Here is a 26855-nt window from a genome sequence, read left to right on the forward strand (position 1 = left end):
CGATACTCAATAATACTTAATAATGTGATTTGAAATGTGCACAATTAAATTTTTTCTCTATCGATTTGCGTGTAATACCGTTATATTGGCAAACTAAAAAATATTATCACGTGTTCCTATGTAATAGCATGGTAATATTCGTATTACGCGGACTTGGATGTCGACCTTTTCCCATGATACATCATGATACATCACGAATACATCGCAAACCGCTGGCGGCGCCCTTATTGCGAATACCGAGAATTGCCTCAATGGGCACTCCGGCCTGTGAACACAAGTTGGTTCCCTTTACCTCACTTAACTTATTTGTACAGTATGACATAATTCAGGGATTGTTTTTTCTTCCAAATCTTTGGCGAGTATCCCAAAGAGGCTGGACTAGGGACAACAAAAACTCACCTCCAGAATACTTTGGCAAAGCCCTGATATTATTTGGCATCTCAGATTCCTATTGCTATACCACCCAAAAGGTACACTGCTGCCCAGCTACTTCAATGGTACCCTACAGTACCTGTGTGGGTACTCCATAGTACACACATCAGAATCACATGTACTGTCAAACATTGGTACTGGATTGGTACTGCACTGGTATTCTTCGAGTAGCCACAAATTTGCACAAAGTAGCTGGCGAGTAGCCACAAATTTGCACAAAGTAGCTGGATTAGCAGTGTACCTCGGAGTTAGCAGCAATAGGAATCTAGTAGTGTATATTATGTGAATTATACAGACTAGCGGGATACCCGCGCTTCGCGCGGGTCCCCGCTAGATGAGTAAATGGGAGCATTCACTATAACAGGAAGAAATACTGAACAGGTAGAATCATTGAATCATTATTTTCTAAATCTGTTCTTTCTTACATTTCCCTTTTAGCATCTTTTTTTTTATTTGCTGCTTGTGATTTCCCGTTTCCATGTTTTTTACTTAATTCTGTTCTCATTATTTTAGCTTCTTTTTTTCTTACAATTCCTGATTAGTTTCTTTCCTTCTTTGTTTCGTTTCCGTTTCATTTAGTTACTTTAACCCGTTGGCCTAATTACTCGTACCTTTTTGTCCCCATTTTAATTTTATTTTTCTTTATACATGTAGCACCGCTTCATCTTTTCCCGTATTTATTACGTCCTCTCATAGCGTGTCTGCGGACGTGTTCACCCGGTATCCCGTGACCCGTCCATGTACCTTTTTGTCCTTTATTTTTCCTTCTTTCCGTATTATCATGTCCACTGGTCTCTGGCTCGCAAGTCGTGTGGCTCTGTGCCGTTCTACACGCATTTCCATAATGCGCGCATTACATACGACTTGGCGCCGAGCTGCGCTGCCGGCCAGCTGCAGTGACGCGTAGGCTGGTAACCGATTTTCATAACAAAAACCCCGTTTTTACTCATATTTTCACTGTTTTTGCAGCCAATTCTTGATCATTTTCAACCAAATTTCTTTACTTGCGTCTCGGTATGTTCCTCGATCTCCCGTATGAATTTGGCGACATTTGGATGGAAACTGACGGAGCCTTTGATGGACTCACATAGATACAACATTAGCCTATTTATAGTAAGATTTGCACATGTAGTGCTATGTTTGCATTATATTAATATGAATCATTATACATTGTACACATTGTACACTTTAAAACACTAATTCCAATTGTAGGGGCTACCTCTTTAGGATCCCAGAACCTCTCCATTACATACATTTAATTTCTTTCAAGGGGTGTAACATGTTCAACAGCCTTAATTTTTTCATTAAAACTAAGATTTGGTATCACAAGAAAGCTCACATTATCATAATTTTATAATTTAACACCCAAGGTATGTTTAGTTTAGATAGTGAGAGCAAAAATGTGGTCAATTGTGGTAACCACACCAGAAGTGTAATGGGGCATAATTTGTTGTACACATTTTTGTTTCTCATACCAAAACTTCTGGTGCAAATCAATTCAAAATTTAGAAACATTATTTTAATGGTAGGCCTCGATGTAAGATAGAAACAGAACAGGAAAACATTGGGACCACACCTCTTTAACATAACAGGTGAGGGCTAGGTATACTTTGATGAATACCAAACTGTGCCGTCCACATCAGTACTTTGTACTTCAGAGTAGACTGACTGTACCAGATTCCTATGCTACCACCCAAAAGGCACACTTGATGCCCAGCTACTTCAATGGTACCTTACAGTACCCGTGTGGGTACTCCATAGTACACACATCTGAATCACATGTACTGTCAAACATTGGTACTGGATTGGTACTGCACTGGTATACTGCACTGGTATTCTTCGAGTAGCCACAAATTTCCACAAAGTAGCTGGTGAGTAGCCACAAATTTGCACAAAGTAGCTGGATTAGCAGTGTACCTCGGGGTTAGCAGCAATGGGAATCTAGTACCGTATTCGTCCGAGTATAGTCCCACGTTCGAGTATAATCCCACCCCCATTTTTGAAAAAAAAAAATTTTTTTTTTTTTTTTTTTTAGGTCAACCATGAATGATCCTAGCATCTAGGTCTAGGTCCAGGGACACTCCAACACGGAAAAAATTAACTTAAAAAAAATATAAAAAATAAAAAAATTGAAAAATGTTCACATAAAAAGCGGGTGGGACTATACTCGGACCAATACTGATAGTAGTGTATATTATGAGAATTATTCAGATTTGCACATGTAGTGCTATGTTTGCATTATATTAATATGAATCATTATACATAGTGTTATATATAAATTAGGAGAACCCTTTGGGCCAATTACCAGTGAAAATTACCAAGGGCCCATAGATTTCAGATGCCCACATGTCCCTTGAAAATGTTGTCTCATTTCCAACACTGTCTATAAATTAGCATAGTTTTTGCTTTAAGGTTATACAGGATTTTGAACTTTTGTGTAGGCAAATTGGCTGCACGTAGCCACCTAAAATATTTTGTTTTTCAAAAAATAAACATGGCAGGCCTAAAAATCATACTTCATCTTAAAGTTGACACTCTAATGATTATTATTGTAATACTTTTAACGTCATAGCTCATACACAAATGTACTTTGTAAGTGTTTCAATTTGTGTTCAATTTCATGAGCATGAGGTTTTTTGGGAAAGAGGCCAGGAAAATATGGGGAGAGGGTCCGATTTCATTGCGATTTCGCAAATGTGTTACAAACAAACCAATGAAATAATGTACCTATTTATTCTTTCGATAGGTCCTCCTGATTTAAAACAGTAAGCTTACATGTTCACAGAATGTCAATGAAAATGATGGGGTAAATGTCGTCTTTTTGCAACAACAATATTAATTTAGTGTGCCAATATATTGACACAATTATTCCCTACATTATTTCTTTGAAGTATCAGCTAACACATGCATATCAAAATTTTATGAATCAGCTACGGGAAACATTAAAAATAATTTATTTCATCTCAGCATATCACGCCAAATGGTCCAAAATGGAGTTCTGAGATATCCACACATTTAGTTTCAAGTACTCACATTTTCTGCTATTTCACAGTATCAATTCACAATCCCATAATATTCCAGGTGCAGTGCTCCTGTATTACTACTGATAATCCTTACTGCATGGGAAGTATCAATTGATTTTCACAAAACTTGCAGAAATTGACAAATTTCTGCCAAAACTTCCACACTATCTATTATCATGTTCAAACCATGTGCTAACTTGTTTACAATGCTAGTTAGTGTTGCCAGGGCCAAGGTGATAGTACTTATTTTATTGATTTTGTCTAGTATAGTGCTGGTTGAATACTCATGCTCCACTGTGCATATGCTTCAGTGATTTTAGCAATCAAATGAAAATGATAGGGTTGCCAGTTCATGCACTGGAATAATAATCACTATAAGGGGCACATCACTAAATAAATGTCCCATTGAAATACATGTGAAAATACAATAAAGTAACTAGGTGCATAATAATTATGAGTCCTGGGGAGGGTAGAATGGGGGAGGGGGGAGCAGGTTTTGGCAAACATTTACAGTGCATCTTTATAAGGCTTAGGAAACACTACAGAAACATTCAAATCTGCATCATAATATCTAGGCCATTTAAAGGTTCCACATTGGCAAAGTTAGGCTGGCCGAGAGCAGGGCCAGGGGAGGATGACAGGAAATGTTGGCATACCTTTTAAAATCTAACCCACGGGCCCCCATGTATATTTGGGATTCCCCCTTCCAAAGAAAATGATAGCCCCTCACACCTTCTCTTTCTTCCATGAGTTACACCAAATGCGGAAGGATTTAGTGTAGTGTCCCCTTAAAACAAGAACTGTCTTTAAAAAAGAATTAGTGCTGTGGGATATCTAGAGCAAATATTGATACACAAAAATAATTTAAAAAATACTTTGTTGATACAATTTTTTTAATCTACATCTCTGAGATGTTTAATATATACATATACTTCATAAATAAAAATTAAAAAACAAAAGACAAGTTGAGTGGAATTTTCACCCTCCGTAACCTTAAATTCTTCCCATTGAAATGTTACATTTGAAACTGGACCTGTAAAACTGATTTTCAGTCCTAAGGCCCTTGAACATTGGTTTCTAATTATTGTCTTAGTTATAACACTGATCTCCACACACAGATCACAAATAAGCACACACATATTGAAGTTTGCAAGGTATGTGGCCAAATATATTGTGCCCTCTCTCCATGTGCATCATGCAAAATGGCCGAGTCTGAGCTCTCCTGGTATACACTTTTTGGTGTATTCTTATTTTAAATACTTCTTATATTTTTAAGTAAAATAATCTACACACTGTTTTCATTTAATTTCAGATAATATATAGTAAGAATACATTTATGGAAGTTCATCTGTGGCTGTCATAAAATAAAATGGATGGCTTCAAATTTGATATCTGTACATTATATTTTGTTTTTTCATCCAATTGTGAATACACTTCAAGTTGGTTATTAGTTCAGTATTATGTAGCCTTGGTAAATGAAGAAACAGATGGATTGTACAATGCAATTCTACATGAGATGCCACAAGGTCATGACCTGACCTGATTCTATCAACCAATCAGGGCCCTACTGCTATGGGAATTCTGTCAAATAGTGTACTTTGTATAAAGGGCTGTACAAGAAGCCACAAAATAGGATTTGGCTCTGAAATTTTTTTAAAAAAAACAACTATGTGCAATTAATTTCCTTTTTTTTAATTGCAGGTTTGGCCCACTTTATTACCTCTTTGCGATTAAATCCCATTCGCATAGCAAATCAAATCTGATTTCACATAGCTAACATATATGTTTGTGTATTTCTGTGGCTGTAAACATGTAAAATAGCAAAGAGGTTTAATAGATGCATAACTAATTCAGAGGTTACACAACTTATGGGTTCATACTAGATAATAGCCTTCCATAGACTACACACAAAACAGAAATCATGTTTCCGGCCATTAGTGGAGTTACCTCGCCTTTTTAAATATACATGTACATATCATCTTAATCAAAAGAGTTCTGCATAACATATCTAAAAATGACTCCACTTTTTCCATCTCCTTTTTGAGAAAATTAAGAGACATATTAAAAAGCCAGATTTTTGCATTTTTACATCCGACTGCTAACCCCATTTTGATCTTGTGTGTTCATGTGCACATAAACATAAACATCACTAACATTTTTGTGTTTTCTGTTCAAATTTCTACAGAATACAAAAGTTCTAGTAAAACATGATTTTCAATACTCTAAATACTAATATTGTGCCGATTTTGCACATTTTTATGCAAAGTTGACACTCTTGACACTCTTGATTTTTTGCCAGAAGCCACATCACATGCTCATCTGGTGGTATGCACCCTTATTCCAACAATATCCAAACATTGCAGGTAATATACCACCTTCCATTGATTAATTCCAATGCATCTCGTCTCTGCATGCAGGAAATGGGTGTGCCATCACCACACACTATAATGAGTTCTTCCATTTGAAATCCATACACCCCCTATGGATGACACAACCTTAACCCTAACCCAACTAGGACTCACTAAAGCTCACTATTAAAACCGCTCTGCGTGTATGGATTCCACGGGACTTGATGACGCAATCTGACCAAGTCATATATACCCAGGGAATCGGTGGCCGGGCCAACGTCACCTGTGTAGCTACATGCTGGGGATCTTCTGCGTGGCATGCGAGGGGTCCGAGGTCGAATCCCTGGGGTGCCAAGTGACTTTCTTCTTCATCTTCTCTCCTTTTTCGTTCCTTCTTTCCCTTCCGATAACACAAAAACCATGGGTAGGGTTAGGGTTAATATTTCACACAAGGGGTGTAGACTTAAAATGGAGTCACTTGTGAAAGATCAAGCTCATGTCTTCCATTGGGGTCATAGTGTAAATCCTGGGGGGATGAAGGATGACCCCCTCAATATTTTGATAAGGGGGGTTGGTCCATACAATCATCCCCCCAATGTTTACACCTGTATGTGAGTTTCTGAGCAAATTATATTTAGCCATTTTTATTTTAGCCTAAAAAAGTGCCAATTTTTGCACTCTTCACACAAATTTGTTCCACTTCTGCACCATATTCATCATTTTAGCTTCAATATGGCAAAGATTTTCGCACACGATAACCTTATTCAGTCGCCATAAGGGGAAGGATTCACTATACTACAAGAATTTTTTTCCTACACCCCCCCCCCCCATGTCAAAAAGGAATCTACGCCACTGTTGGGGTGTCTGGATTTCAAATGAAATAGCCCAATTCAGACACACTGTGATACAGCCAAGCCAAGAAACAATCATGTGCCACAGCCTTGATTCACTCCTACACATCTGATGATGAGTTCTGCAGCAACCCTGTTGATTGTGTGATATACATTATGCTGGGATTGGTTTTGTGTAAGATAATTTCATATAAAATTGGTATATACCAGAGTGTTACTTTGATATAACTTTCAGAATCAAGTCTCTATTTGAGAGCTAATAGGAAAGAAATCCCTATCAGTTGCAATTGTTTCTATCTTTAACCACTGCAAATGTAAATTATAGTGCAGTCAAGGATGCATGTCATACACAAAATAGGGATCTCTTACCAAAATAAAGCATAATTGGCTATAAATATATATCATTTCACATCATACAGTCTCTAACATGGCAGCCATTTCTTTCATTTGTCTTGAAAAATTCTGTTGAGAAAAAAAGGGGAAAATGGAAGATAAATTTTGCATTTCTTGCATAAATATTCAACAATTACAATACAAATTTGAAATAGAATTAGTGACGTATTGGCTAATAACATGCACACCACTTAAATGTTTGTAAACTTAAAACACTAACTCCAATTGTAGGATTGTAGGGGCTACGTCTTTAGGATCCTAGAACCTCTCCATTACATACATTTAATTTCTTTCAAGGGGTGTAACATGTTCAACAGCCTTCATTTCTTCATTAAAACTAAGATTTGGTATCACAAGAAAGCTCACATTATTATAATTTTATAATTTAACACCCAAGGTATGTTTAGTTTAGATAGTGAGAGCAAATATGTGGTCAATTGTGGTAACCACACCAGAAGTGTAATGGGGCATAATTTGTTGTACACATTTTTGTTTCTCATACCAAAACTTCTGGTGCAATACAATTCAAAATTTAGAAACATTATTTTAATGGTAGGCCTCGATGTAAGATAGAAACAGAACAGGAAAACATTGGGACCACACCTCTTTAACATAACAGTTGAGGTATCCTTTGATGAATACCAAACCATAGGAAAAATCATTCCTTTCTGGGAGCTCCAATGGGCAATATTATGCAGTTTCAATTTTTCTTTCTTTTCATCTTTTTTTTTCCTTTCTTTCCTTTTTCAAAAACTTCAAAAATTTTAAAAGAACATTCAGGAGTTATTATCTAATTCATGCAGATAACAATGACCCTGTTCACATTAGAAAATTGTTTTTTCCTAATGTGTACGCTCTTTTCTTTCTTCGACGAAGATTAAAATTGCTTCGTTCAACGAAGCTAAAAAGGTTGTTTTGACGAAGGCAAACTTCTTTCAAAATTTTGTAATGCGTACGCCAGGAAAGTAATCGTGTAACAAGTGACCCTCGCCGGCTTTAATAATAGCCAGGCGTTAATAGCTTTGTTAATTTTCATGAAATGTGTATAGTGCAATGTCTTTGTTCGATCTTCGTTCAACGTAATGTGTACGCATGCTTAATTAGTTAATTTAGATTAACTTATCTTCGTTGTATGAAGTAATTTTCTAACGTGAACAGGGTCAATGTTATCAGTGTATATCCAGCTGCGCTTGCATCCAGTATGAATTTATTTTGATTCATATTGAACACGTGGAGTAAAACCTACATAATTATGCTGTAGTCATTCAAACAGTGGCGTAACTCCTATGGGCTCAGGGTGTGCAAACCCGCGGGCACCCGAGCTGAGGGGGCACCCATTGGTTCCAGCTAAGATTTCCCTTCCATTCCATTCCAACGGCAAAAATATGCCCCTTTCAACTACAGGACTTTTTTCATAGTTTGATTGCGAAATTCTCATACTGCGATGCATTCCAGAAACTGATGAAATCAGACTTATTCAGGTGCCCCTAGAACTAAATCTGTATTCTGTAACAGGTTGGGTGCCCCTAGAACCAAATCCGTACTCATGGTTCACCCCCCCTCAAAAAAGTTTGTAACAAATATGTATATAAAATCATGGTCTCAGTCATGTATTTTAGGCCATAGGCCTTCGCCTTCGCTGCGTGAGACAAAAGTCTTCGGCAGAGGAAAGTTCATGGTGACGCCGACCATCCTCAGTCGGTAAAGGGGGCTTCATCAGTACCCTTAGTTATGTACTATTATCATTGATTAAAAAAATCATTAAATTGTCTTATTTTCGTTTGCAATAACATCAAAATCTACCAAACTTACGTATTAATTTGCCGTTGAAAATGCTGTTTCTGTATTGAAAAACACGAGAGCTTCAGGGCCACCAGGGGCCCTTAAGCGGGCCCCTGGACCCCACGCCGTAAGGCTCGCACGCTTCGCGTGATTCGAAAGCGCTTCATTTTATAACAAATCAGTGGGCCACCCAGCTATTAACGCCCACGGGCACCCAAAACCAAAGTTACGCTACTGCATTCAAATTCTTTCACCAAACATAAATTAAAAACAAAAAAGGTTTTAATCAGAGGAGATATCTTACTCTTCCCAGAATCCTTTGCAACAAGAGGCGTCATCTGATTAGAGCAGATGATTTTGCCATTACCTTGTACAGTTTCCCTTTGTTTTTATGTTTGAGAATAAGCTGGCTAAAAAAAAAAGTGCAGTGATTTATAGTGCGCTACGCACAGGCACAATGCCTAGACATTGCTCCACAAGCCTCAGCACACTAAACATGGGTCGATAGTCAAGAAATAAATATATTTTGCCAGATCTGGATGTGCTGTTCATTGAGGTACATTCATCACTATCGACTCATGTTGCACTATATAGCAAATCAGTACAGAAAATTGAAATGGGAGAAATGCATTGTGGGAAGTGTAAGATATCTTCTCTGGGCTTTGATATTGTTACTTACTTTGAATTCAGGGACGGTCATTTCAAAGGAATGTTTGTTGAGTTGACCTGAAGAGTTGGCCACAGTCAGAGTAAGGGTTACGAATGGTGAGTTGAGGTTTTTGCAACAGTCTGACGTCATGCCTACACCCAGCTTCCATTTCATGTCTACTAGCTGTCCCACATTGAGTAATTTATTTGCTAATTCTGGTGATGATAGAGCCTTGCCCTGGAATATAAAACATCACAACACGTTTTTACAAAGATCTTAAATCATTATTTGCAGGAAAATCGAAGTTATAATTTTCTTTGGCTTCTGTAAAGAATGGAACCATGACCAACTTCACTCACTCCAAATTGAACATAGAATTCATTTCAGATACTTGTTTTCAATTTGAAACAGTAAGCTTGATTATTGATGTAATAAACAGCTTTGTGACCAATTTGCATGGTGTAAACTAATCGTAAATAATTATTAAAAATAATTTGCGCTTGATCCCACTAACATTCTTTTTAGGAAATAATGCTAATCTCAAACAAATGCTGGTTATATCTATTATACACTTATGTTTTCACACTGTCTGAATGACAAAAATGCCCATTCATAATACGCATGGTACCCATTCAACTTGTCTTGTCTGATTAGAGGCACATTTGAAGATGGGTATAATCTACTCATGGTTTTACCTAATTGCCCTTCATTTAGTCATCTTTCCTACTTTTAAAGTAGCTGTTTCCTCAACTTCACCCCACACATCGTCATCATCCCTATATCTTCGTGTTAAAAATTGCCGTGATAGTACAGCGAATCCTCTCGTTTTTTAACAGCTACGCATCGCGATTTTGTTCGAGATAGGCCGAGCGACTCAGGCTAAGCATACCATGACTATCATATGAGATACCACAGCATTTCTATATTCTACACATTATTACGATTTGTGCATGCTCTAGTACCCCATATGCAGACTTGTAGTACCATTACCCGTACTCGTACCCATTACCCGTACTCGAGTCCCAATTTCCGTACCCATTACCCATTACCCGTACCCATGGCTCCGGACCCGTACCCGTACCGTACTCATGCCCTATTTTGGCTTCGGACCCGTACCCGTACTCACGGACTGGGACCCGTACCCGTACCGTACTCATGGTCTGGGACCCGTACCGTACCCGTACTCATGGCCCGGGACCCGTACCCGTACCCGTACTCATGGCCTGGGACCCGTACCCGTACCCGTACTCATGGCCGGGACCCGTACCGCACCCGTGGACACGGGTACCATGCCAAACTGGTACCATACCATACAGTGCCTGCCTACATGCATGTAAGAAAGTGAGAGTAGATCTACTCTCACTTCTCACAAGCCTGTTAACTCCACTCATGCACTGAGTCCTCTGATCATAGGCATAATCAAAACAATAGGTTACAAGGATGGGGTTGGGTGGGGAGTAACACATGCATGGATCCAGATAGCAAGTGCCCTAAATTGTAGCCTGGTCCAGGGCCCTAAAAAAGGTAAATCTAGTCCTGGCTACACACTTCATGTACATGTATGCTACACACAGGTAGATACCTACATTGTCATGATTGTGACAGCCTCCAGCCTGTGCACACTGTATGCCACTCATACATGTATACTACATGTAGCATTCACACTCTGACTGATACAGAAAAAATAGCAAACTGAAAGTAAAACATTTCAAGAAATTGTTGTTTGTGGTGAATTTCAAGTTATCATGTTTTGATATCATTATTATAGCATTAATTTATTCATCATTTTAATATTCCCCATCCAAATACACTCCCTAGCACAAGTGCACACATAAAAACTACATTTTCCCACCACATGTACTTGGCAGTGTGTGCATTTGAGTCAAATGATACAGAGTTCCTTTGCCATACCATGTTTACAGAAATTTATGATTTATTGGAGCTTATAGGCAAAATATTAATAATTAAATCCAGATGTGCATAATTAATGATAATAATTATATTAAGCTAATGGATAATCTGGTGGATGTGTGCTGGGATGTGTGGATGTGCATGAAAGGCTTCACTAAATTTGATATTGACAAGTCTACAAAATTTTGGATCAAATTTGAAATCCAGTTGATGTTTTGAGGTGAATAATAACTTGAATGCTATATCACTGCTAAATGTATGTTGATATTAGTATAGTATTGTACAGTCTGCGTGTCGATACACAGACCATAGTTTACATGATTTTTGAATCCCAAAATATTTAAGCTAGATTCACTAAGACCATCACCAATCTCTTTTTGTACTTGATTAATTCCACAAAACCAGTTCTACAATTTTCTGTAAATGGAAGTACCAAATAGAAATGTCTCAGCAACTCATGGCACACACAACAAATGAAAATGTTGTATATGCTTATAAATGACAAAATTAATTTCTCTAATTCTGTTGGTGCGAAATGTAGTTTAATTCATTTGTTGTGGTATAAATGACATCAAAGAGTGTATTTACAGCAAGGTATAAATTGATGTCAATAATCAATAACAATAGCTTTGTTTATACCCATGTACCCATAATGGGACTCATACAATGTTTCTAGTCCCAATATCTGTACCCGTACCCATGGCCTGTACCCGTACCCATACTGGGACCCGCACCCATACTCGAGTCCCAATTTCCGTACTGCGTACCCGTACCCGTACTCATGGCTCCGGACCGTACCCGCACCGCATACCCGCACCCTATTTTGGGTTCGGACCCGTACCCGTACTCATGGCTTCGGACCCGTACCCGTACCCATGGCCTGGGACCCGTGCCCGAACCCATGGTCTGGGACCCGTACCGTACCGTACTCATGGCTCGGACCCATTACCCGTACCCGTACTCATGACGGGTCCCAATACTACAAGTCTGCCCATATGATGTTTCTATTACAAGAAAAAAATTTATTTTCAGGTAAAACCAGGGTTTTGTTTCCAGTACACTCACTCAAAAAGCAGTACACTAATTAGCGGGGCCTTGCAGCTTGCTGTGGATATCTTTTACTGCATTTTTAATGTAAAAAATTTGAAATCCAATGTAAAAATAGAGATATATTTAATTTTGAGAATGACAATTATACTTTATAGGTATAAAGGAATGCGTTTAGCCCATTTAGTTAAGTTCCAGGTGCACGTCCTATAACACAATGCATATGGAAACTTTCTTTATCTGTGTCAATAATAGAATATTGATTTCAACGGAGTATTGAGCTGTATGGAAAAAAATATTTATAATACAGGGTGTTGACACTGTGCCCCATAGCTGACGATTCCAAAAGCCACCTTATCATCCTTTTTAAAATGCAGATTCATATCAGGCTGCTAACTATTGGTTACATCTACAATCCAGGAAAAAAATTGTTGGCACACTTGCACTAAACAATGGAAATGCATGCCCTATCAAAATTGGAAAGGCAAGTGAAACATGCATGCAATATACCGTAACGTTAGCCTAATGGCGCTTTTGGATTCTTAGAAATGTGAGAGCGCCATCCTTGTAAAATCTCAACAGCATTAAGGATACGTGTATGTTAAATTGAGCAACCTGGACATAATGCCTCAGAAAAAAATATCGTGACATGACCCAATACTTTAGGTCACTAGGTTAGTTGCTAGAGCATCAAATGTTTTGGGGTTTCTTCAGGTATTCTTTCTCAAAGTGCTATTGGACTTAATTTGTAAATCGATTCATACGTTATACGTAACTCATTTTGGTAAATCTTTTTATAACATTGTAATGTCTTCAAATTTTTTAATATTCTTCAGTTCAAAATTACACCCTTCTATTGTCTGACCCGTTAGCTCAGTCGGTAGAGGGTGCGCCTTGAATGGTGAATGGTACTTGTTGAATCTTGATTTCTACCCCACTTTTATGTAAAGAAGGGTCAAGAAATGTTTTTGGATTTTGTCCCCATTTACTTAAGCGAATATTGTGAATTTTTTTAATTTAATTTTTAATTTTCTTATTTTTTTTAGATAAATAGGCACTCTGAACAAACGGCAACAAAAACCGCTGACAAAATTTGCTCCACCTACTACCTATCAATGCGTGATATATTCCACTACATTTAACAGTTATAAATGACCTTTGAAAAGTAGAACGGCCTCAATGTTTCAAATTGGGTAACTACATTACTTTATTCATTTATGCATTATAAATGATCAGCTATTTTTTCTTTTCTTAAAAGGATATCCCAAGTAGATCAGACCATTGATCACATAACTATCAGACACGAAGTAGTTACGTAACTCAGTGATTGTATCGGAACCAAGCACTGTTTGTGGTTTGTACATAGACTCTGATGGTTTGTATGGCGATTATTACGATCACGCTATTTTGGTATGCCTTGTTTTGTACTGATTGTTTCGATCGTGGTTCATTACTTAAGCGAGTGATCCCGTTGACATAGTAACATTACGTAACTTCGATACCGGGCTTCGATGCTGAATAGTTGTTGACTGCACATAATATGGAAAGCCATTGGGGTATTGTGTGCCCATCAAAGCGCCTTATAACATGTTTTCATTGTGTTGTGGAATCCTAGCCAGTATTCAATGATAACTATAGTGGCCTTGCGTTTATCGATTGGCTCCAAACAAAGGATTTGAACCGGTTTCTTCCCCGTAATCATGGCGCAGTGCAGTCCATTCAATCAAATGTTGTCATCAACCTATTTGATCGTAGTGCATTTTAATATGTGTGTGAGACGAACTGTTGCGGTAGATGCAATCATGCTTTTGTTGAATGCATTTGAGTAGTCCGCCATATTTACGGGATGATGCGTCATATGCACAGCCTCTATTCAGTTTGTTCGTTTACTCATTTAAATTTATATCATTTGAAGACTGAGCCTATTATGAATGATACATCCTCCGTGGAACAGTTTCAAACAAATATAGCTAGGGATTATTGGGGCAGAGGTTATCTTTTGAATCCTCTTAGAGGGCTATCATTTTTTTCGGAAGGGGGGTCCCAAATTTACCAAAAAGTCTCCGTCAATAATATTGCGCACCCCCTATTTCGGCAACAAATATTGTATGATCCCAAACCCCAAAATTGTATTGAAATCAGTCTTTTTGAATAAAATAACACACTTTCTGTGGTCATCGTGTGACTCCCTACCTTTTGGTCATTAAACATTTTATGACCCCCTCCTATTATTCTTTCCAAGGCTTTATGACCCCCGTATATTTGGGACCCCCCCCTTTCGAATAAAATGATATACCTCATATGACCACTGATGCATAGGCAAGGACACCCGTGAGAATTGAAAGACTTGTCTCACACACATAACAAATGCCTATACAATCAAATAGGTTCATTACAACATTTGATTGAATGGATTGAGTTACAATAAAATGAAACGATAAAAACAAAGAATCATGAAAAGGACACATACAAGATAAAATTATAAAATTATATAAACAATGTTAAAGATAAAATCAAGAAAATAGAGAATCAAATTTCCTCAAATCAGAAAAAAAAAACATTGACAGACATCATAATCTGTCAGAAATGACTGCATGAGATTCGAACCATCAATCTTCTCCACAAGTTCTCTTTATCCTCGCACTATAGTCTAATGCTCTGCTCACTGGGCCACAACGTATCAGGTGAATGATTATCGCATTATCATGAACAAGTTTGTTCGATCTTGTTCATAATTGTATGTGTCGATAGGTTTCACCCTTTAACTACACGTACCCTTAATGATCAGTGATAATAGTCGGCTTTTACAGGGATGGCGCTCTCTCATTTCCATGTACTCTATAGCGCCATTAGGCGAACGTTTACGGTATGTGAAGTAAAGACTCCCCCCTATATCTCACCCTTCCCCACTTCCCATCTTTCAATGTGGGGGGTCTCACGGACCTGTTGACAACATGGCTTGGTCCTACATTGAATTGGGGGAGCGGGGGCAGAGATATACCAAAAGACGGGCAAAGTGTGCCAACATTTTTTTCCTGGATTGTAGCTTGTGCAAATGTACTATTCCAGTTGAAATCCATACATCCCCTACCTTAATCTTTCACACAGGGTGTTGTGAATTTCAAATACGGTTACCTGAATGGGTGACTCCCCCTGCAATCTACGCCCCCTGTGTGGAAGATTAAGGTCATGTCTTCCATAAGGGGTGTATGTATGATTTCAACCGGGAAAGACCAATTGGTAAACAAATGATTATATCACATACATGACATAATCACTGGTCCTCAAAGAAGAACAGATAATTAATTGGTCCGATTTCTCAAAGCTTGGCTAGTGGTTAGGCTTCCTAAGCCAGCAGGCTAGCCCTACCTATGTAGATCCATTTTATTGATTCATCTATCTATCGAGGTGATTTAAGATGTGAAATTGTAAGTACTGGCTTATTATAGGACTAATTATTGGTCTTAGGAAGCCTGGCCACTAGCCATGCTTTGAGAAACCGGCCCATTGTGTTTTCAACTGATTGAGCGTTCCAGGTTAAAGAAGAAATAAAACAAACAAAAAAACAATCTTTCCAGTGTGTTTACCTGTTCAGCCCACACATGTTTGATGACTGCGAGACTGGAATCACTCCAAGCTTAAGTACCACGTAATTCCTTCACTAAATCTTCACCTGACACATGTTCTCTTGCAGCTGATCTACAATAAATATCATACAGAAAATAATCAACTAAGAATTTTAAGATGATAACATGAACAAATGAAGAGTCTATGTGCAAAAACAGATATAGCTGTTTTCTAGATTTGAGATATATAGGCAAATATATAGAATACATATGACCAAATAAATTACACACATGTACTTCCCTCCAGTGCAAGTATCAGCACTAGAATTTTTGATACTGTATTTTCTCAATACTGCAAGCTCTGACACCATTCAACAATAACAAAGCAATTAACCATGTAGATACTGCAAGTAGAAATGCCAGCGCAATGCACATGGCAACCAAAATAGGATGAAATATTATTCCAATACAACCTGTTTTATTGGTCCTGAAGTATCACATGACTGCAACTTCACTTGACATGCAGCACAGGGAATAAGTTAGATCATACAACACAAAGGACCAGACCAGTAGTTTTTATTGATTTCCCCATAAAGGATGTTACCCATAGACACGAGAAATGAATATGAGACGCACCACTTAATTTGCCACACATATCAGCATCAAACCGAATCAAGAATTTATTTTCGCTTAATATTTCTACATAAACAAACAACGATAAGCATTATCAATTGCATAAGCATATAAAGGTTCCAGCAAGCCACATACATGTAAACAAACATACAAACATAACAAATTGCCACGTCAGAGCTGTGTGATGCTACATGAGATCTACCTAGGGAAATCCTTTAGTATTTTAAGGCAAACATATAATTGCTAGGGTGGATTGTATAAAGAAGGTTGCTCAGCAGATAAAATATAAATATCGGTATATAATATAATCTATATAACCGACTGCCACGGACCTGTGTGATGTTACGCCCAGTTCTACCTAGGGAAATCCTTTGGCATTTTAAGGCAAACATAATTCTTTTGGATGAGGTATCTAAAAGTAATAATTATCTTATAAAAGCTAGGGTGAATTACTCTAAAAATTTGTAAGAGAATAGCTTCATACAAAACAAAGCAAATAAAGTTGCAAGAGCAAAAGCTAGGGTGAATTACTCTAAAAATTTGTAAGAGAATAGCTTCATACAAAAACAAAGCAAATAAAGTTGCAAGAGCAAAAGCTAGGGTGAATTACTCTAAAAATTTGTAAGGGAGCAGCTGCTTACAAATAACATCAAAAGCTAGGGTGCATTATAATACAATATATAAGTTTAGCAAAAGCTGACAAATATGAAACAATGGCTGCCGAACCTTCAGAAATACATCAAATTAAGAAAATATGCAGAAAAAGCAGAGGGAATTACTCCCATTCACTATCATTGACGCTATATAGGCTAAAATACCCACCTACTCATAAACCATGTCATATTTAGCACTAACGGCTAATGCTTTTGAAAAACATTGTAATTAGGCAAATTGTAACATGCAATGACTGGATCTCAAAAGAGATTCCTGGCCATCTTTGAATTAATGGCAACAAATTCGCAATTGTGGCTGCTCAACCACTGACTTTAAAGATTTGTAAGCGACTGAACAACAAACATACTGCTTATGTTGAAATGCACAGAAAGGAACCAGCAGAAATGTTGGTCCTCTTTTGAAACACTAAACTCAATTTAAGACATGATGTGCCAATCAACTTTTCTTTTCCAGCACAAAATCATTACATGTACTACTCATAGAAGTACATGTAACTAATCAAAGAACAGTTGCTGATTATTTTTAAAACCAATATGACGGTAATCAATATTATCAAACCACTTCGATAATGAAATAAATATTTCAGCTTAACAACATGTGTACTAAAAATATACTGTACTGTTTACCAAATCTCACAGACATTTACATGTACATCATTCCCAATTTAAAACACATCCAATTCCAATATGCACAAAATATAATAATACATGTACTTCTCATGGGAGAAGCATGCACATGTATACAGTCTATGAAAGGTTGTAGACTAATATTATATCAGAATTTCAAAATCTTTAAATGATTTTCAGCTTAATTATACCATATGTACACGATTTGTAGTTGTACTAAAAACTCAATCACTTACATGATCCCCCCTTGATCCACTTTCCTCATGGCAGATTGATGATTAACTAAGTGGAATAAAACTATCATTTAAATTGTACCTTTTTCGCTTAATATTCTAAGCTGTCTATATTACATGCATGAACAGTACCAACTAGTTTGATTTTTTAGCTTGGATTTATACCTTTACAAATGTATTTCAAATTACCTTCCCCCAGAGCAATACTCCACCATTTCAAAGCTTTTCTCAACCTTACTTTCTTATTTAGGGAGTGGTGGGTGGGAAAATAATTTTCTCGATCCGAATTTGATGAAAGCTGAATGTGATATGAACCAAAAGCAAACCCGCATCAACATTAGGTCTACTCCCATTGGTTCATGGCTAGGCCATAACGGGCCTTACGATTGGACGTGGTATGATGCACTCGTAAACCATAACAACAATAACATCACGGTTCAAAACACAATGACCTTACATCAACAGTCATTACGGAAGCAACCATTTCTCTGCATGGGTAAACTGGTTTCTTCCAGACAAGCTTTCAGAAACGTTATTCTACTTATTTTACTTTTGGCCCATTTTAGCATTAAGCATTTTCTGGCCAATTTGGTAGCAGGACATAGGACAATTTTGCCCCCCCCCCCCTTCGATCATTTTGTCCAGTACACCACAGTAGTGCATGCAGGGAGGCAGACAAAATATACTGCCTTTGAATTCTGGTGACCAATGTGACTTGATTACCTAATGATATCGAAAGCAAGGCATATAATAAATACATATTAAACCATAATTTGCAAATGTTCTTCTGTACAAATCCAAAAATATTTCGGTATAAAGATCTTAAACATACCTGAATGACGTTTCATACTACTCCACTCCAAAACGCCACCAACGTCCAGTTCCAGCAGGAAACAGACGAGGAATGTGAGAGTTGATCAGGATCTTTATACCGAAATATTAAGCCCACCTTCGGCTATAAACCCAGCCCTGTTTTACAAAACCAACTGGAAACACTGTGCACTTGGCTATATGCCCAGTAGTAGTTTTGGCCAAGTTCTTAAATCAAATCAATACTTTGCTGATTGCTCAAACATTTAAGAACACATATAAAAAAATATCAGTTAAAAATTTCATACTAAAAAAATTAACACAGAAATGAGTGATACATCCGGCATGGATGTTTTGCAATTAGGAAGATCTTTTTTAACATTCAAGTTCTAGCCCCTCCTGGTTATACCCCCCCCCCCCAGTGTTGGAGTGAAATCACCCATCTAGGGGAGTAGGCTTATACCAGAGTGGTAACACCTGTTACTGTAACTTTAAGGTTTGTTCTCAATTACCTGAATAAGAATGTGAGTGCATTAATAGCTCCTTGTGCTTGTTGCTTACTACTCTCTACACCAGCTTCATTTAATTTCTGTAAAATAATACAACAGACATTATGTTAGGCCGAAATAACTTTAGAATAGTGGTCAGTGTCACCACCATCAACCATAATCCTCTATGCAACCAAAGCATCCTGGACCCTGGTTGCGTCTTACATGTAAGTATTTGGTACATAAAGCATGCACACATACATACCATCACACACCCCTTGGGCCCAGTGTTCAAAATATGCCTCAAAAAGTTACAGGCCAGCTGGGCTTGACCTTAAAAGTTACCGGCCAGCCGGGTCGGCAACTAGATGCCAGTCAGAAAAGTTACCGGCCAGGCCAAAAAGTTACAGGCCAATGGCCGGCTGACCGGCCCTATTTCAAACGCTGCTTGGGCCCTATACCTCATCAGACATTTTGCTCTGATGATGAGTACAACTGATCAGCACTTAAAAGTGTGCAAAATTTTGACGACCTCCTGCTTTTTAAATCAATGTTCTCATGAATTGTATCATTTTGCGATCCCTTTAATATTTTTTTCGACATTGGGGGTGGGTTTGAGAAAAAAGTTTAATGAATGCAGCACCTTTTGGCAACAGAATAAATTTATAGTACCAATGCGCACAAAGCGGGTGAAAAAAAATTGTCATATTGAAGCTAAACTGGTGAAATATGTTGCAAAATTGGAATAAATTCATGCAAAGCACACAAAAATTGGCCATTTTTAGGCTAGTGGCCAAATATGAGGTGAATTTGGTCAGAAACCTACATACAGGTGTCAAAATTGGGGGATGATTGTAAGGACCATCCCCCATCAAAATATTGGGGGGATTTACCACTCACCCCACAATCTACATTGTATGCCTATGTTCTGTATGCTATATTATTTTACGCAGCATACATTTCCTAGTACTATTTTTGGTGTGTTTCAAAAAGGTTGTTGAGTGCTGACCCTGCTTTAAAGCCAAATTTTCTAAGAACCTACTGCAATCCATAATTTAAAAAAAAACATCAATTCTGACATATTCTGTACAGTATGCATATCCTGGCAAATTGGCTTCTTTCTCACTCATACTCTAAGAATGTTGCTAATTTTCTACATAATCTCCCTTCATTCATGCAATTTTTTCCAAATATGTTTGGTTGCAGATTCATGTTTGTCCTCGTTCCGGTTTTACTACTGCTTCTAGAATCGGGACTCTTTTCCATATTCCCTGGGCATCAAGGAAGAACAGATGATGGCTTTCTTTCACCTGATTTAGTATCCCAGGTTATGAAATCAAACAAACACAAAACCCAGTCCCTCATATTTAGTTGACTGGATCCCTTTATTGTATTGTCTGTAATAAACACCCCGGGGTGTTGCATTTTTCCAAAAAGGGGAGGACGTTTATTGGAAGTGAATTTTCAGTGAAAAAAACTTTAAAATCAGATTAAATCTCCCAATGGTGCTCCTGTAGATAGGAGGGATTCATGACTATCTAATACTACTACTGATGGTGGCGCCCACGTAATCACATCGAAAATGACATTTTTGTGGTAAATACAACAAAATTACACCCGTAAGTGCATCATCATCAAGCAAGAATCTGATGAAATTAATGAATAATTACATAATAAAATGGATGGGAGTTTGAGTCATAATAGAATAGGTTTTGTCCATGCTATTTTGCGATCGTCACCGACATGACTGACGCAAGTTTTAACCTTACTCATACGATATGGCATGGAAATATTTGCATTTTTGTCAATTTTTCATTAAAAAATAGGAGGGTGCGTTTATCAGAAGGGGACCGTTTATTACAGACAATTTGCCTGGCTTTGGCCGAATGTTATATATTAATATTATAAAGAAATAAATTGAAAGAAGACTCACCTGCACAAATGTTGGAGCACTAACAAGTCCCCTGCTGTACTGTAAAAATCCAAGAACATCTTGACACAATTCTGCAAATAAATCTTGTGGAAATTTGTTGAGATGTTCAACTGAGCTCATGAAACCTGTACAAACAACAAAAAATATATTTCTAGTGTTTTTTTGTTAAATCTGTGTCTTTGAGATTTAAGATTTGATTGAACATTTATCATAATTATAATAATAATATGATCATAATGCATTTATAATGTGCCATATATAGACAACCTATTCCGAGGTGCAAACATTGAACAATTAAAAATCAACACACAATTATAAAAACAGCCCACATGGAATTCAATTGTCATATGCAATAAACAGATGAGTTTTTAAAGTCTTTTTGAAAACATCGAGTGAATCACAAAGACGCAGATTCAAAGGAAGCCAGTTCAAAAGTGTAGGTGCACAAGCATACAAGGCCCGGTTGCCAAATGAGGAAGTGAAAGAAGACACTTATCCGATGATCTAAGGTCACAGCAACAGAATTTATAAGGAGAAACAGCCTGGATTCCCTATACCGCCATGTACAATAGCGCAATCAGTTATGGGGAAAATTTGGGTCTTTCGGGGCCTAATCGATGGTAAGTGAAAACAAATGAAAACAATTCTGCATGATAATCATACTGCAACGTAATTTGCATCGCTCTTTAGACAAAGTCATTGTGTCGCACCATGAAGAGTGTCTAGAGTCGCTTACAAGTATTTTAAGCAAAACACAATTTTTGACCCATGCATCAAGATAGAGGTCAAATATGGGATCTCTGGTTTTAATTCTGTGGTTACCGGTACATCACCAGGGACTGCCTTTTGAGGAGAGCAAGAGCAAGAGCTCTCTACTGCTCTCCTTAAAGATTAAAAGGGAGAGTGATTTTTAGCTCTCCTTGGTTGACCATTCTCTCTACTTACATTATATTGTAAATGCTCCAAACAGCTCTCCTTGAAGGCTCCAGAAGAGCTATTTAATGCTCTCCTGCAAATTCAAAAAACAGTACCTGTATCACAGACACTTTTTCCAAGATCTGCCGTGGACGAAGAATAGAGCACGTAGTGCAAAGGACCAGAGAGCGATCTGAGGACAGTGATGTCATTATACTCAGAACATAAGTCTTGATATAAAATACACTGTTTATATTACTGGTAGCAGCAGCATTTTTTTGTGTAATTAGCATATTTTATGAAGCTGCCGTGACTTTATTTTAACTAGTCTTCCTAGGACTGTGCATATTCCTCCGAGAGGGCAGCAGCAAGTTTGTGTATTATGGCGACGCCCAGGGAATACAGGCGACACCCAGGGAATACAGTCTGAATTAATTAGAAATTCATCAATAAATCTCATGAATTTCATGAAAATTTACCAAATAAACAGGTACAGTCATGACAGTTAATATTCAAGGTACATGTATAAATGGTCATAGTTATAAAAGAAAGAATAAGAAACGTAAACAAATGAATCATATTAAACAATATTAATGGCGGCGCCCTGACTAATAATGGCAGCGCCCTGAATTTAATGGCACAAGCCTAGTAAAACACAGGGGAAACCGATGCTGTCTGACACATTTTGTATTGCGCTTGAATCATACGAGTTGCAAGGGCCTGGATCTACGGTCACAGCTATGAAAATCAATGTAAAGCTTCCAACCATGTCATATGTTGTTTTTTTTGGGGGGTTACCATACCTGGTTGAAAAGAATTTCACTCGTTTCACACAATAAACTCTCAATCACCTAAGGCCCTTTGCACTTGATTATTAGTTTCCTGTTTACCGCCCGCGTTCAAAATTGAAAATCTCAAAATAATTAATTATTTTATTTTTATTTCTAATTTTCTCCTTTAAAACAACTTTCAACTACTTCTACTTGCCATTTTCTGACTTTAATAATATCAACAATAATGATGAATGAACAAAGAGTACAACTCCACCTTCACTTATTTATAAAATCAAATATTGTTGTGAAATAATTAAATGCCGCTCTAGTCAAAAGCGAGTCAATAGTTGCTTGTAATAGTTCAAACTAAATAAAGAAAATAAAAGATAATTAACAATTAATAATTAAAAGTCACCTCGTCCCTTTTTCAAAATCTTTAACAGGAAATTAATAATCAAGTGCGAAGGGCCTAATAGGGTAAACCTAATAGTTTTCCTCCCGGACAAGATTAGGAATTCTGTATCACCCGTGTAAAAACTTGCTCGAGAACTCTAGCTTGAATTTGCACACGATAATTACGCATTCGATGCTAGAGTGTGTTGCTATTGTTTTTCGGTCGGACAGCGTTATTTATTCCGTTAATGTTGAAATTTGGATGAAAGTTATTTCAATGAGTCAACTGTATCTTTTGAGCAATATTTGCCTATTTTGGACAGTCTAAAATTTTGCTGAAGTGTAATTTTAGCAACATTTTTGATGCAGTCGCCTGTCGTGATCGGCTGTGTTTACTTCTGAACTTCCATTGCTTTACACGGTGTTATGCTTCAGCGAATCCGACTAGATTTTGAATGCAATGGTCTCTAGCCTAGAATGTGAAGCTATCGGTGACTTCTCGAGGGGTTATTGCACCGCAAAGCTGAACCATGCTAGTAGTGGCTTCATTTTGTTTTCAACCGTTTTTTTACCTTTGCACTTTATACGACGGGTATAGCGCCTGAAAAAGTTGCTCAAATGACACGTCGGTGAATTGTTAGCATGGTTAACCTCTAGTTAAAAACCTTTGCTCTGAAGATACAGATAATTCATCAAAATAAATTTGGTAACATTAAATAAAATATATAAATTTAAATATAAATAAATAAAAATAAATAAATATATACCGGTACAGACTTTATTTATCATGCATGATGTTGGATGATTCAGTGTTAAAGCATTAAATAGGTAGGGCCTATGCCAGGTGAATTCAAATTGCATCATTTTATCCCACATTTTATATCAAATTAAAGCCCTTGAGTAAAGAAAGCCAAAACTGAAAACCTTTTTGTCATAGCACTTTCTGTAGCAAAGTTACATCTTGTCAAAGATTGACTTTCATCAAAAGGATTCAGCTAACAAAACAGCATTTCAAGCGATGTTTCTAGATCTTAAGGGGTAGGCCCTACTACACCCTGGCCAATTTTATGCCTATTTTTGCATTTTTCTCAAAAATTATAGCGCATTGGTGACAAGTAAGATATGTATATTATAGGGGCAAGGACTACAACTACTGCACTGAAAACTTTATTTCAGCACAGACAACAGTTGTGGAGTTACAGTCAAAAATGAGGGAAAACCAATATTTAATCAATAAATCAATAACTACTTACCGTGAGTTGCTGAATTTTCAGAGCAGTAGTTGTAGTACTTGCCCCTATAATATACCTATCTTACTTGTCACCAATGCGCTATATTTTTGAGAAAAATGCAAAAATAGGCACAAAATTGGCCCGGGTGTAGTACCCTATAAATCTCATGATGATAGCAGCTTTTCTATTCTCTTGGTCGGGCTGGCGTCTCAAAGGGAAATGGCCTTGTAAAACCAGTGTGCGCATGTGCAGTTCCCCTTTCTCGAGCTGGTTGCTATCATGAAAGCTTGTGCAAAGGGGCGAAGGGACAATGTTCCCAGATGTCCGACCGAGTGAATGTGGAACTGCTATCAAAATCCCTCTAAAATTCCATAAAAAATCATATATTTGGGTTAAGTGAAGTATAGACAACATATTTATGTAGGTTTCCTTGACCTACCCGTTCTTTTAAATTTCTATGTAAATATGTATTGTGTTCTAGGCGAATTTGGCTGACTAGCCATAATTAAGGTTACGTTTGCCTGGGCCCGGCATACCTAAAGTTAATTTTGTATTACTTCCGTGGTCTAAGCTGTGCGCCAAGCGTAGACGAGCGTACACACAGAAGAAATAAACAATCACGCTGATTGGCTGATCGCCGCACTTGACAACAAGCCGGTTGACCCATTGGTCGTCGGTAGCGGTAGCGTAGTAGGCGACCTTGTCACTTCTACGATCGCAATTCACCAGCGATACCGGACCACGGAAGTAATAAAAATTTACTTTTAAAGCCTTAATGTACGATTTTTTTTAAGTTTTAGATTTTTCTTTTTTTCTTCTAAAATGATAATATGCAATCATTATGAAAGTTCCCAATACATTTGGACGCGAAAAACAATGGGAATTTGCAAAGAAACAATATCATAAACTTCATCACTGCTCGAAACATCTCGCACTATTTGGATTAGGATAGCGAGTGCGGCCTCAGAGTTAGTCTCCTGGCGGCCAGTTTGGTTACGCCCTTCACATGTGGAGCGTAAGCGTAACCAAGCTAATTTTTATCTGAGACTACGGTTTGCGATCGTGGCCGACATAAAGTCATAATCTAAAAATTATGACTTTATGTCGGACCAACAGAAAATCGTCCCGTTTTACTACAAATAGGACGAATTTGACAGTTTGCTCATAGATTTAAGTTAGAACATGTGTAAATATTACAAATATGCCAAAAAATCGGTTTTGAAAAAAATAAAGGTACATTCTGAAAAAAGATCGTACATTATGACTTTAATACTAGTAAAAGTGTTCAGGACTTCAGTAAGCTAAGTAAGCTTAAATTTTTAAGCTTCACGTTAACGTTAACACACAATTATTGACGAGATACAGCAACAGATTTAATGAAGTTGAAGGTGATTTACCATCCGGAACATATTGTAACACGGCCATTTCTGCATTTAGGAAGCTTGAAGTTGCAGCAATTAGCAAAAAGTGTGTTTGGTGGTTTGTTGTTGTTTCACGTGACCTTCACAGTGCAGGTGACCTGTGGCCCTTCCGAATCCGGAATGTGTGGAGCTGAATTTATACTTCATCGCTGATCAACGAGCGATTGGTTTCTAGCCAATGAGGTATAAACCCCGAGGGTAACCCGGGTGAGGTAACGCCCTTCTTGTTGCGTTGGCAGATGCGCGCTGGCTCTGGCTGGTCAAATAGGCTACCAATCGCACGTCGCTGCGCTATTCCTTTTCTTTTTACAAGTGTTATACTTATAGGCCTATTAAATCAATAGGCATAGGCCTAGGCCTATAGGTCTAACAACCAATCAATCAATCATATTATCAATCAATCATAATTATCAATCAATCAATCAACATATCAATCAATATTAGGCCTACAACATCAATCAACATATCCATAACAACCCCCCTCCCAACCACCCATCCACCCAATCAATCAAAAAGAGTGGTGTTGCATAAAATGATACCAAACATAAACCAAAACATTTAGGCCTACGTTGCTAAAATCCTTTATTTATAGGCCTAGGCCTACTTTCAATATTTTTCCGTCAAAAATTGAGATATAAGCCTATGTATTAAAAATGGTTAAAAAAATGCTCAATTTTCGAAAAAATCATAAAAAACTGATTTTCGCCCAAATTTCACATAT

General features: G+C 37.5%; 1 protein-coding gene across 1 annotated transcript; it reads right to left on the reverse strand.

Moving 5' to 3' along the window:
- Positions 1-4453: 4453 nt before the first annotated feature.
- On the reverse strand, positions 4454-26306 carry LOC140160572 (COMM domain-containing protein 6-like). The gene is given in 6 exon segments (XM_072183816.1): positions 4454-7116; positions 9509-9715; positions 16024-16135; positions 19492-19568; positions 21401-21525; positions 26111-26306. Coding segments are annotated over 6 exon segments (600 nt in total). The 5' UTR covers positions 26139-26306; the 3' UTR covers positions 4454-7065.
- Positions 26307-26855: the final 549 nt, after the last annotated feature.

The sequence above is a fragment of the Amphiura filiformis genome, chromosome 9 (genome assembly GCF_039555335.1).
Source record: "Amphiura filiformis chromosome 9, Afil_fr2py, whole genome shotgun sequence".
Lineage (NCBI taxonomy): Eukaryota > Metazoa > Echinodermata > Ophiuroidea > Amphilepidida > Amphiuridae > Amphiura > Amphiura filiformis.